This window comes from Oryzias latipes (genome assembly GCF_053564925.1).
Source record: "Oryzias latipes strain Hd-rR chromosome 1 unlocalized genomic scaffold, Olatipes_Hd-rR_3.1 chr1_Y".
Lineage (NCBI taxonomy): Eukaryota > Metazoa > Chordata > Actinopteri > Beloniformes > Adrianichthyidae > Oryzias > Oryzias latipes.
The window spans coordinates 1,514,696-1,527,665 of record NW_027616335.1 but is presented as its reverse complement, the minus strand read 5'-3'; the positions used below and the strand labels follow the sequence as shown (position 1 = coordinate 1,527,665).

Sequence of the window (12,970 nt, the reverse complement as noted above, 5' to 3'; positions counted from 1 at the left end):
AGTAACCGTCCGAAGGACGCACATGGACAGTAGGGGAGACATTTTAAATCAAAAAGGTAGAGCTTTCAGAATGAAGTTAGATCGTGCATTGCTGACCTGATATCTTTATCCTGTAGGGTTTGCTGGGAGGCTCGTCTGATGCCCTCCCAGCGCTCCATGTCTTTGTTTGTACATTCAGGGGAAGGGACAAACTGATGCACCTTGGCCGTCGTGGGGCCACGACGGCCTCGTCTGGAGGCCAAATCATCTTTACGAACATCTGGAACTTTCCGTTTCTCTCCTTCCTCCTCCCCATCAGAGGAGGAATCCCATGCAGTTTTACAAAAGTTCATAAAGTCATTTTCACACCGAAGGATGATGCTTGGAGGTTCTGAACTTGTTTCCTTTTCCTTGATCGTGGCAGGGCTGGAGTTGGACACGATGCAGGAGTCAACTCAGAAAGGATTATAGGGTCATGGGGGCATTTTTTTGGGAGGAAGTAGCATGTGCAGGTTTGACTTATCAATAAATGAGTACTAGCACTGTTTGTTAGTTAAACTTTGCAGTCAAATGAGCAATAAGATTTTTAGTCAGTCCAAGGTTGTGTTTGCACTCCAGTTCACCTTTATCTTTGTCACAACGGAACTCAGCAACTTCTTCAAAAAATCGGCAATAAGACATGAGTAAGTCGCCTAATTCTCAGCAAAGTCAGTAACTTACGATACAAACATCACTAGAAAAACCAAAGACAACTTCCCACAGCAACAGTTTTTATGAAATAGCGCTCAAGTCGGACAAACACGCCTTGTGTTAGTGAATGCAACTACAACGGCCGAAGCGCAGCAGCAGCTCTCATGCTCGTCATCCCTGACCTGATGTGGTGAACGGCAGCAGGAAGAACTTTAATCCCCGCCTTCTCCAACTTCTGCAACTTCCTCTGCTCCAGAGTTTCCTGGGTAACCATCTGCTCTTCCTGTTTTGGTTTTTCACCATTGTTCTCGGGTGCCCAAGTGACAGTCTTGGGAGCTTTGTTGTGCTGCCCAGTTCTTTTGGTTTGCTCCGGAATGGCTTGAGAGTGACTGAGAAATGACGTATGATGGCAGGGGGAAGTTGATGCGTGAGTAGCGTGGTGTGTTTGTTCATATTTGTGTATATATTTTTACCTCTTCCATTGGTAAAAGTTTACTTTTCCGCACCTTGAAAAATGTAAAATAATTTCATTGTAATAGATTGGTTTACAGTGCGTTACCTTCGCTGTTCTCCCTCCTCTGTGCTCATCTTCCGCCGTGGCGTCGGGATGTAAGCGGTGGCGTTGTTTCGATTGGGAAGGAACTGGTTGAAGGGAATGGAGCTTCTGGACTCACTGCTGGCAGTCCGTCTCGCCAACATGTCATCCTTTCGAACATCTGGCTTCCTGCCTGGACCATCTGCTTCAGAGTCGCTGCCTCGCCCTGGAAAAAGATGATGAGAATGAAAGTTTTATGCACCCGAAACAAAAACCACTTTTATCAAAGTGCTTGGTGTAAAAAGAATCTTTTCGATTTCACTTGTTACCTTGGTAACTAACAGTTCCCAACACAGAATAAGGGACTCACTTTAGGATCTTTACCGTTGTCCAAGCAAGCGCTGACTCTGCACCCCCCATGTGGGGATAGTCTCAGGTTTCCGCCACAAACTAGACAATGATTGACTTTCAAAACTGTGACCTTTCAACTCACTTCACTTCAGTGGTGTATTATTATCTGCTTTTAGGAAAGGGCAAAAGCATCCTCCATATCAGGATATAGACAGAAAACACCTTTCCTCATCTCTTTCACCACCTAATGTAGCCCAAGAAGGACAATCTTGCAAACACCAACAGAAGAAACACATTTGATGTCAAAGGCATCTTAAAACCAAAGTGAGTAAATCTAAGCAAAGATTTTTTTAAAAAAAAAGGCTAACTTCTCCTAAACTAAACTAAACTAAACTGCTCTCTTGTTTATGTTCATAAATAAAAACATTTTGTGCTTTCTTTAACTAATTTTTTAAAAATGTAATATTTTGTTATTTCATCATTTGAACATCTGTTTGTATATTTAGTAGGGATGCAATGATCCACTTTTCCCCACAATGTGGTTAAACCTCAATTTAAAATCACGGTTTTTGTTTTGGTTTGATACTTGATTTTTGTATTACAAAACAACAACAAAAAACTAAATCCTTTTTAAACTTAGGAATAAGCAAGTAATAATAAAGAAGAAAACTTCCAGCTGGCGTATGCTGAGCCTGCACTGCATAAACTGACTCTTCAGAAAGTTAAAAGACACTTGTTTCAGGAAAAATTGTCATATTTTCTGTCCCGCAAGAAAAATAATTAGATCAAATAAAAAACATTTTAATAGCAAAAAAATATTAGTTTAAGAAAAAATGTCTTAAAATTCTTCTTAAAATAAGAGTTGTCGGTTAGACAATTCTTCTTACCCTATTGGCAGATTATTTTGCCTGATTAATAACACTCTTTTACATTTTAAGAATTTTTATACTTATTTCTAGCAGTATGATATAATGTATTAAAACAACACATAGTAAATCCTTCTTAAATGTATGCCAACACGTGTGTTTGACACTTTCAACGTAAACATATGAAGGAAGGTTGCAGCAATTCATGTTCTTTACAATACGGTTCAATGCTGCAACATACGGTTTGGCTTTAAACTGAGAATTGTGGCATCTGTAATATTTAGATATACTTTATCTATATTGCCTTAAAAGATTCAAAGTGTCCCTGAACAATAAAACGTTTCCCTCAGAGACAAATGAAGGTGAGGTTATGGCTTCTGTTCAGACTTAGCTGACCTTAGCCTTGTGACCTGCAGGGAACGTAGAGAATGAGACTATTTCCTGATTGTTTCTTCGCCGTCTGGGACATTTATTCTACCTTCAACATATGTGGCCCAAACAGTAACGATTATATGAAACACACACTGACAGATAACTAGCAGGAGGTTTCATTCAGTCTGCATTTGCTCGATTTAAACCTCCAATGATTGATGTGTGAATCAAAGGCTGCTGCGTATGGAACATGCCCACACACAGGCATGCTGGCATTTTCAGCTGTTGTCCCCCAGCCCATCCGAGGCGTCATCGTATGCCAAGGTTAAAAGCTCGGCATGCTAAAGAAAAAGTAGCCTATTTATGGGAGCGCATGTATTTTAAGGGACGGCGTGACACTTTTCGGAGCGCTTGTGAGAAATATCAGCATTTCCATGCTTGATTGCTAAAGAGGTTTATGAGAAACTGTGTGAGGAGTCCCGTAGAGAGGAAAGCATATAAAGTCTTTTTTTTATTTAAAGAGAAGTGAACAGAACCAACCGTCACTGGCGCCTCGATTCCCCACATCTGGAGAGGGGCTGTGCTGTGAGCGCGAGCCAAAAGAATCCAGGCTGAAAAAAAACAACAACATATGAATTCAAAACAAAAAAAAAAGTTATTTAAAAGCTGATTTTTCACTTGTGCAATTTCTTAACCCATTTAGAACAAGTTCTAAAGAGCTGTCCATCAAAGTACTTGGGTGTGCGTGTTCAGACAGGTATCTCACCTGTCCAGGGAGTTGTCCCTTGTGTGTCTGGGGGGAGAAAGAGACTCACTCCTCTCTGAGTCCCAGCAGTCATATCCACTGTCTCTGACACTGCGGTTCTGAGGACTGGTCGCTCCATCATCACTTTCCTGACAAAACAGGTGTGGAGCTCAGATCGGCGGCCGGTCCAGTCTGCCTGACTTCACATCATCTGCATCCTTTCCTGCTGCTTCTTTTTGTAATGTCTGCATAACTACTGTCCATTTTGATGAACTGCTTCAGGGTGTTCACTCACCACCCGCATCTGAGCGAGGAGTCCTTCGAACTCTTTGAGGTTTAGAGTGGGTCCACTGTAGAATGCACAGCCACTTGCAGCTTTCCCGAGCCAGAAAACTGTATTTAGCACCTGTCACGCAGAAAGTTACATACAAATCTGTAAGAAGATATTACTAAAGTTTGTAAAAAAAAATTTAAAAAAGGAACAAAAGGGGGAAAAAAACGTACATTTTTAAGCTTGCGGTTGCAGTCAGAGTCCCTAAAAAAAGTATGTGATCTTAGTAAAACAGCTCACTAAAGACACAAAAGAAAACAGATATACATGTTCACATATGGATAAATTGAGGTTTATTTACTTGAGGTTAGCTCGTATTGATGTGTCTTGCAGATCTCCAGGGTCAAATAGTTGGGAACCCTTCAGGCCCAACTCCTCACAGCCTCGCAGGAACACGGTCAGGTTGTCCTGAAGAAAAACAGCAGGCAGTCATTTGAAAGTTTACTGCAGCGCAGGTCAAACTGCTGAGTGTCTCCTTACTAGACCAGCAATGGGGGTGGGAAGTCTGTTGATCTTTCTGACTAGGCCTGGTTTGATGGCACTCAGCAGCCTGCACATGAGAGGGAAGCAGAGGCAGAGATTTATTGGGCTCCAGTGGAGTTTAAGCGTGGTGCTGCCATGCGGTGCAGCCATCGGAGAGCGGAGCACGCTTACTCGCATAACAGGATGCCGTTCTCCAATGCACTGCGGAAGTCCTTGTCTCCAAAGCTTTTCCCTGTTACCGCCTGAGGAAGGAGGACAGGAAGAGACAGATGTGAAGGCGGTCAGCTAGATGTAGGCCAGGCTGCTAACAAACATTACACTCAGTACAGCTCCTAAATGCCAGACTAAAAGGTTACACTCATCTCTGCAGCAAGAAATGCTCGGACCATTGCTTAGTTTCATTTATTAATAAATTATATGCAACATTGGTGAAAGAAAATTATTTTAGGAGGATTTTTTTCAAGCATGAGCAGAATCCATTTTCCTAAATTGTTCAAGACTAGGGCTGGGATTTAAAAATTAATAGTGATTCATCTAATAAATAAATGGATTTTTTGTGGGGTTTTTTCAGTGTTCAGTTTTTATCTCTAGTCTAGATATATGAAAAGTGTTTTTATAAATTTGAAAACAAATTGAAATTAAAATGAATTGAGAATTTGTAAATTGAATGGGTTCAGTGATTTGGAAGTAATTGCAGGTCCAGTTAATTGTGAGCCAAACAGCCATGCATGGTGACAAATTCAGTTGTGGTACAAATAAAACCACAAGCCTTGTGTAAAAAGTTCCCAGTGGTCTTTTAAAATTATGATTCTGCTGTTTTTGGCCTAAATCTAAAAGCCTTTCATGGATGTAGTTTCTGCAGAGCGACAGGAGGTCATCAGAAATTCACATCTGAGTTGTGGGCTGTTAGTGTGGATCAGCGTGTTTTCCCTGTGTATTTTCTACGTCACAAATATGTTCTTTTTCTATATATTCTTCTTTATATTCTTTATATTCTTTATATATGTTCTCCATTGTCAGAAAAATGCCACAAGAACACGTTAAAAACACCCAAAATATGATTTTCATCAGAGTGGGTCTTTATCAGCTTATTTAGACCAAAAAAAATCAAACATTTGCGTTGTTTGCCTGAGTTTTAAAGTTCCTATAATATATTGTAAAGCATTCTTTAAGTTGGAGCCTTATAATTTCAATTTCGATTTTATAAATATAGCCCAAAATCACAACAACAGTCATTTCAATGGGCTATGTATCGGTAATTGTAAAGTAAATATAGCGGCTGAATGGCTCAGTAAGCTGCGTGCAGGAGTGGCATATAGGAAACCAGGGTTCATTCCCAGAGGGCACAGTATAGCCAGCGAGGCCAAGTTTGCCCCATATGGTTTAAAAGTGGTTCTGCACACTTTTAAACCATTTGGGGCCCACTTGCCTTGCTGGCTGTTCATGCGGTGTGGGTCCTTGGGCAAAACCCTTCATGCTACTGCCTAAGGGTAACTATGTAGCTACAAGGGGGCCCAAGTCTGGGTCTCCCTGTGCCTGTCCACAGCCAGGATAAAATGCAGGAAGGGTTGTGTCAGGAAGGGCATCCGGCGTAAAAGAAATCTCTGCTAAACCACAAGTGCAAATCAGTGAAAGCTGATCCGCTGTGGCGACCCCTGAAGGGATATGCCTGAAGGTGACCAACAACATCTTTAAGTCGGAGCCTCAGTTTAAATTAGTCTCTTTTAAAGCAGGAAAGAAGGACAGAAACCAGGAAACAGAAACAATCCCAAACAATCACAGACAGGATTTCAGGAGCTGTTGTGTAATCGGCAGACAAAGATTAAGGGGAAAAGAAACGAGGGTTGTCTGATGCTATTAGGATTTCTAATCCAGATTAGAACAGAAACCTTTTCTAGCACCCACACACAGGCCAAGCCTTCAGACCTTTCACCTCTAAGTTATATGGATACAGATCAATATCAATAATACTTAGGGCCAGTTAATTTGTTCAAATTATTTAAACATTTCTTAAAAAATTAAAAAGAGTGAAACTAAGCAAAAATTTGATAAAAAGCAAAGATATTTGATCAAGCTGGCATTAATTGAAGATGATACGAATATCACCAGTCTATGGGGTTTATTTTAACAAAAGTAAAAGCATATATTTCCCATCATCCCATGCTGTTTGTCTTTCATCCGACACACAAATGCCACGTTTCTTTGCTTGTAAACCCTAAAACGTCCTTGCTTGTTTTAACTCAAATGCATCCAGCCTGAACATCTTATGAACTTTGAGTCTTTGAAACATTTACAGCGTGATCATACATAATTGACAAAGATGAGGATGGTATTGAGAGGAGAGCAGGACTTTGTGTGTGTGTGTAGTGTGAGTGCAGCCTGCTGGACAAAGACATTGAGTAGGTGGGGGGGTGTAGGTGGCTAAATACTAGCTATGTGAGCTCTAAATGAAAGGCACCATGCAAATGTAATAACTGTGAGAGCGTGCATGTTCGAAGTCACAAACATTTAGTTGCAACAGTGAGAAATGTTGCTGTGAACGTGTGCGCACAAAGAAGCAAAAAGAGGCCGTAGAGAAACGGCCACAGCAAAAACGATCGCACAGGCCCTGGGGGGAAATGCCAGTTGCAGTAATTTGAACCACCATGGGTCATTCTCAGTTCTCGTGGTAAATGCTTTGCTGAGTTTGAGCCAATAGTCGCAGCTACCTTTAAAATAAAGAGGATTATTGTGTATGTGTCCATATTATTTGTGTTTGTTTTAAATTTAAAGAAAAAAAGGTTCTTGTTGGCATTATTTCTGTTACAGGCGGAAATGGACATTCCTATCTGGTTTTATATGTTTGCGAATGTGTGCAGCACCAGGAGCTACTACTAGTACAACTAGTAATATGTTGGTATATAACAAATATAGGTCACCTTTATCCCTTGAAGACCCACTCCGACCCACTTTTTCTGATGATGGAGGACATTCAGTAAGAAAATGAAGCTTAAAATGAAATTTCTTTATTCAAATTGATTTGAATCAGGAAAGGACCAAAAAGTCTTTTTGAAAAAGCTTGTTGACAGGCCACAAGCTCCCTGCTCTGCTCCATTCTGATGCATCCACTTGCAGACAAATAGATCCATTAACGTCTTTGTTTTCCTCGTCTGAGCTGGCATTTGGCTCCAAGTTGTACAGCAGGATACTCTAATATTCCTTGCCATTTTTGTTGCACCGCTAATGTTAGGCTGGGAGCTGTGAGGGGCTGTGAGCTAGCGGGAAAACAGGTAAACAGAAGGATGACGGGAAGTGAAGGAGGCTTACTACGCCCCAACAGTCCCGCCCACAACTCAAAGGCAAATTTCTAATGAACTACTGCCGCTCTGTCGAGACTGTCCAAGAAAAAAACATAAATAATTTGATTTTGCCTAAAAACGCCATAATCATAATTAAAAGACCACCAGGTACACTTTGAAAATAGATCCAAATGATCAGAGAGGAACTGATTTTACATGTGGAAGTACTATTATGTATTTTCTGCTATTTGGGAATTAAGCTTTATGAGTTATATTTGATCCCTAAGGGCTGTGCAGAGCTTTGCACTTTTGCTTCACAACAAGAAAGCCCTGGTTCAAATCCCAGCTGGGCCCTTTCTATGTGGAGTTTGCATGTCCCCACTGCATGCGCGGGTTTTCTCGGGGCACTACGACTTCCTCCTCCCACATTCCAAAAACATGCTTCATAGGTTAATTGATTGTCCCTTGATGTGACTGTGAGTGTGTGGCCATACGACAGGCTGGTGACCTGTCTAGGATATACTCCGCCTCTTCCCAACAGCAGCCAGGTTAGGCTCCAGCAACCCCTTGACCCCGAAACCCGGAAAGGGATAAAGCAGGTTGAGAAAACGGATGGATGGATTTGATGAATATAATATGGCTGCATTGAAGTCACAAAATGTAAAATAAAAGGCCCACCCTGCTGAAGAGTGGGTGGAGTGGAGGCGAGCACAGCAAGACCAGAGAGACGCATGAGATTCTGCCAGGTTTCATAAGCAAAAACAAGAAATATGGCATCTGTGAATAAAATACATGAGATGCTTTATAGAGGATAATACTATTTGAATTTTAGGAGTAAATTAGGTTGAAAACTAAATCTGTAAAATAAGTGTAGTGTGTAAATCATGTATATATATGTGCACTGAATGAATTTAAAAAATCTGTTTGCTATCTTAGTTGAGTTTAAACAAAGATGTTTAACCTCAGCCAATCATAACCAATATTACCAACCTTTTTTAATCGACATATAATAAATATTGTATGGGTCTTTTCACTCAACCTTTCAGTTACTGTGGCAAGGATTCGTCTACCAACAAGCAGAAGTGTCATCCTTGTTTCAGCACGTCATGTTTGAAACATCCCAGAGCCTCTGTTCTCAGTCTCTTTTTCTTGCAGACACAGCTGGCTGGCTGAGAGTTAATCTTCCCATGCGGGACAGCTGTGACGTCTGGCACCCACACACAATCCTGCCTTCATTCCCCGTGTGTGACTTTAGCTCCTGAACATGTGTTGTACGTCAGTTAAAGCAGACATGATCTGCTGTCGTGGGACAAAAAAAAAACTGCTTTATTAAAATCCAGAAAAACGTTTAATCTGCAAAACGCCACCTCTGACAATTCTCCTCAAACTTTCAGGCCACTGAACGGATCTCATGTAGTGACAGCTCTGGTCCATCTGCTCTCATTTCATTTACTTCTCCAGGATTTTATGACATCCAACCTGTCCCCTTGAAAACAGAGATACCTGAGAGTCAGGCTGTGTTGTGTTGCCATAGTGACCAGAGTCACCCAACCGGGGCGTGTCTGAGGTGTGTCCGAGTCACGCATTGCTGACTGGTTAGTGTGAGCGTGCATGGAGTTTGCATGCCTTACAGGCTGCGTTGCTCGCTCATACTGGAGCGAGCACGGAGGACAGGGCAGTTTGGTTAACCCCTGAGCTTTCCCCACCTGTGACAGCACAAAAATAAACCACCCGAAATAGAGGCAGCCTGACTGAGCTGGAAATAACCAGACAATTAGGAAGCAGGAAGGCAAAAGGGACGAGACACAGAAAGAAAAGACTGTAGATTTGAACAGACTTCACTTCTCCCTACAGAAACACTGGTAAATGTGGTTTCTGCACACACAGATCTGTCTTATTGTATGTCTCCAATGTGAAAAGTTCTTCTGAAAACACATATTATGGATCTAGGATCATCATTTGGATTAAAGTGGATTCTTTGAAATAAACTGTGGAAGAATCAAACAACAATTAAAGTTAATAGACTTTTAATAGAAGACACTGGTCTGTAAAAGTGAGAAACGTCAAGATTATGTAATAATGGAAATTAAGAAGAAAGTAGATTTATAATATTCCTAATATTTTAAGTCCACTGTTTGTTCTGACGGTGTAAATTTGGGAAATACTGCATGATGTATTTGATTGTTAAAAAATAAATAAATAAGTAAAAGTGCTGTGTAATGCATAGAACGAACTGTTCATGGAATAAAATAAAAATAAAAAAGTTCTGTAGTTTCGTTTCATAATTCTTTTCATTCAGTCCATAAAAACACTTTGGGACTTGGAAGCTGCTACTGAAAGCTTCATAAATGTAGTGATTTAAGAGGCAATTTTATGAAAGGAGCAAATAAATGTATCTTCTGTTTTATGCTTTGTTTACAAAAACTCTAATATAATGCAGACATCAGGCACGAGTATGGTAGAGTCAGAACTAGATCCACTATGATTTAACTATGACAACCGTTGAAGTTTCTTAAAGATGAAGCAGATTTGCCATCATTTTGAGAGGCTTCTGATGTCCAAAGCCACAGGATTGATTTAGTTTCCAATCCAACATGATTTGATTAATTACTGATTTTTTTTCCCCCATATGCTAAAACACATTATGTACAATTACTCAAAAAGTTTGTTCATAACTTGGGATGTAAACTTGACTAAAAGTGAAACAGGTATGAATTGTTCCACCCATCCAGCTTGAAAACCTGCTGAATTCCTTTTGGGGTCTCGGGGCAGCTGAACGCAGACCTACAAAACCAATTTATTGATCCATGATAATAACTACATTGCTTTGTAACCAGTCAAAAGCCTTCACAGAAAGCAGTATTATGAAATGACCATGGCTGTGTATTAAAAACCTTGCAATTCAATACACCTACTTTATTACATTTGTTGGATTCATGAAGGAGATCCCCGGTACAGGTGATTAACCAACAAACACAGCACATGTGTGCTTGGAGGGTAAACAAAAAGTATATTAAAATGATGCAAGCTCTACAAATGTCTGCATGATTAAAGTAATTTTATCATAAAATACTATTCTTCAGAGCAACTGGACTTTAAAGGTTCACCTAACAGATGCTTTGCTGCTCACTGGAATAGCCTCATTTCTAATTCTGCAGCGAAAATTGCCAGACTTTTAATTTTTTTGTTGATAATACTTGGATTTACATCCACAATCATCCATCCATTGTCTAAAGCAACTTGATTCCTGTTTAGTGACACAGGGATGCTGGAGTCGACCTAGTTACTGTAAAGCAGAGGGAGGGTATAGTCTATAAAACGACCACACAGAAAACATCTTAGGGACAATGTAGAGTCACCAATTAACCTATGAGGGAGGAAAAAAACACGCAAACATGCATGAGGAGAACATGCAAACTCCTCACAGTAAGGACCCAGCAGGGATTCAAACCATGACTCACTAACTAACCATGATAACACAGTGCAGTCATCCACATCAGGTTTGTCATTACACAGCCTCACTCCCTATAACTTACAAAAATTATAGCAGGACCTGAATCCAGATTACAAACCAAGAACAGAAAAAAAGGCTGGAACAACCTAATGAATGGAATGGATAGAGTCCTGTGCATTTGTGCAGATCTGTTGTTTTGTTTATTTTTTATTTTTTTGTTTGTTTTTATTCTCCTTTCAGGCGGCACACTTCTTGCAACAATCTTATTTTTCAACTAGGGGGGTAACTATTAATTTTAACAATGATCTGATTCATTTCATGATTTATGGTTGACCATATGATTCATAGTTTTTTTTATTTCATTTTGAATGATTCAAATAATTGACCTAAAATTGATCCAGTTCATCTTTAGCCAAAACTTCAACTCGTGTGACTCCTTCACCTGGTACTGAACAGTACAGGTGACGTTTTCCAGATTCCTTGTATTTCTTGCAAGATAATCAACTGTAAATTAAATACGTGTATCAACAAAAAAGTAAACAAGAATGAATGGAAAATCCATTCACATTTTTCCTAAAGCTCAGCCCACTGTTGTTTTTCCACATCCAAAGGGAACATTATTAGCACATTCTACCTCACTGTATGGTCACATGTCTTTGCTAAATTCAGTGTTTCCATTTACTGGACTGAAGTGATGGCCTGATCACTTGTTGTTGACATCACGTGTTTGTCTGCTGTGATGTACTTGGTCGTTTTTACGTTATAGTAAAATAAACGTACCGTGCCTCAATCCAAAGTCTGCAATATTGATTATATTAGATTTATTTCATTTTGAAACACTTTCCTAATGGTATAGGTCGATTTTGAATAACAATTTACGTCACACAGCTCGGTCTAGTTTGATTGCAGGAATATAAAGCAATTTATTGATTGTGATGAATTGATTGTTACACCCCAAATTTCAACTTTTTCATTGCTAGTTTGTCTCAGGGGTCTAAACATAAAAAGAAGAGACGTTCTTCCACAAAGAAATTAGGTCTGATGATACAGTCAAGGTGACCTATTATAGTTTGATTGTGGAACTGTTCTACATTCAATCAGATTATTTTTACGAGTCGTGTGACCTGCCGTTGTGGTGTTCCTTAACTTCACAACATTAGAAGATAGTGTTCTTTTTTTGTATTCCTTTTGGCGTTTTGATGGAACATTTTGAGTGTTACTGATCTATTCTCAGTTTTTGTGGAGAAAGGACAGAACACAAAAACGTACATAGATAACAAAACATGGTTTTTGATGCACTCAAAGGCATCTTCTGATTGTGGTTGGAAGGTAGCTGGGCAAGAGGGAAAAAAATAGGTCATAACATAACTCCACGAGCAAATCATGATTCACCACTGAGGCTTATGGGGGAGGCAGAGGGTGGGGGGGGGGATGCGGAGCGGATGATGGAGGAGGCGATGCAGCAAACCACGCAAGATAATCCCATCCGATGTGATCAAATGTTGTTACAGTCAGTGCAGCATGTCCACGCCGCCATGGTAACCGGAATCCCCTGCGCTCTAAAGAGCGGGCGTTCCTCCAAAATAAAAGAAAAAAAGGAGGGGGGGGGGGGTATTTAAGCGGGTGAACGCAACTGCTAACTATTGGTTCATCTTCTTCCTCCAGCTGACTTTAAATGTCGGACAGGAGCAACTGAAAACTTTTTTCAATTTGCCGAACGTCCCGTTGCGGGTTGTCCCGCGCGGTAACCTTACCCCGCACCCTCCCCAACAGGTGACGACTCACCGGCGGTGAAAGGCTGTTTATTTATATCCCCCCCCCCCCCGGCGACGGTGCGTGGAAGCGTGGCCCGTGTCTGCCTGCCCACACGGTGTCCAAGCAGCAGG

At 40.6% G+C, this 12,970-nt stretch overlaps 1 protein-coding gene across 3 annotated transcripts in view; it reads right to left on the bottom strand.

Moving 5' to 3' along the window:
* Positions 1-12,970, bottom strand: part of LOC101155575 (uncharacterized) — a 29,624-nt gene that overhangs the window by 16,150 nt on the left and 504 nt on the right. For all 3 annotated transcript variants that reach the window (XM_023957776.2, XM_023957789.2, XM_078943327.1), the window contains exons 2-11: positions 4,524-4,594; positions 4,350-4,419; positions 4,171-4,277; positions 4,043-4,073; positions 3,834-3,944; positions 3,560-3,687; positions 3,334-3,404; positions 1,229-1,430; positions 852-1,058; positions 97-405 (exon numbers count right to left, since the gene is read on the bottom strand). In XM_023957776.2, coding sequence (XP_023813544.2) covers positions 97-405; positions 852-1,058; positions 1,229-1,430; positions 3,334-3,404; positions 3,560-3,687; positions 3,834-3,944; positions 4,043-4,073; positions 4,171-4,277; positions 4,350-4,419; positions 4,524-4,594 — 1,307 coding nt within the window. The remainder of the gene's footprint in view (positions 1-96; positions 406-851; positions 1,059-1,228; positions 1,431-3,333; positions 3,405-3,559; positions 3,688-3,833; positions 3,945-4,042; positions 4,074-4,170; positions 4,278-4,349; positions 4,420-4,523; positions 4,595-12,970) is intronic.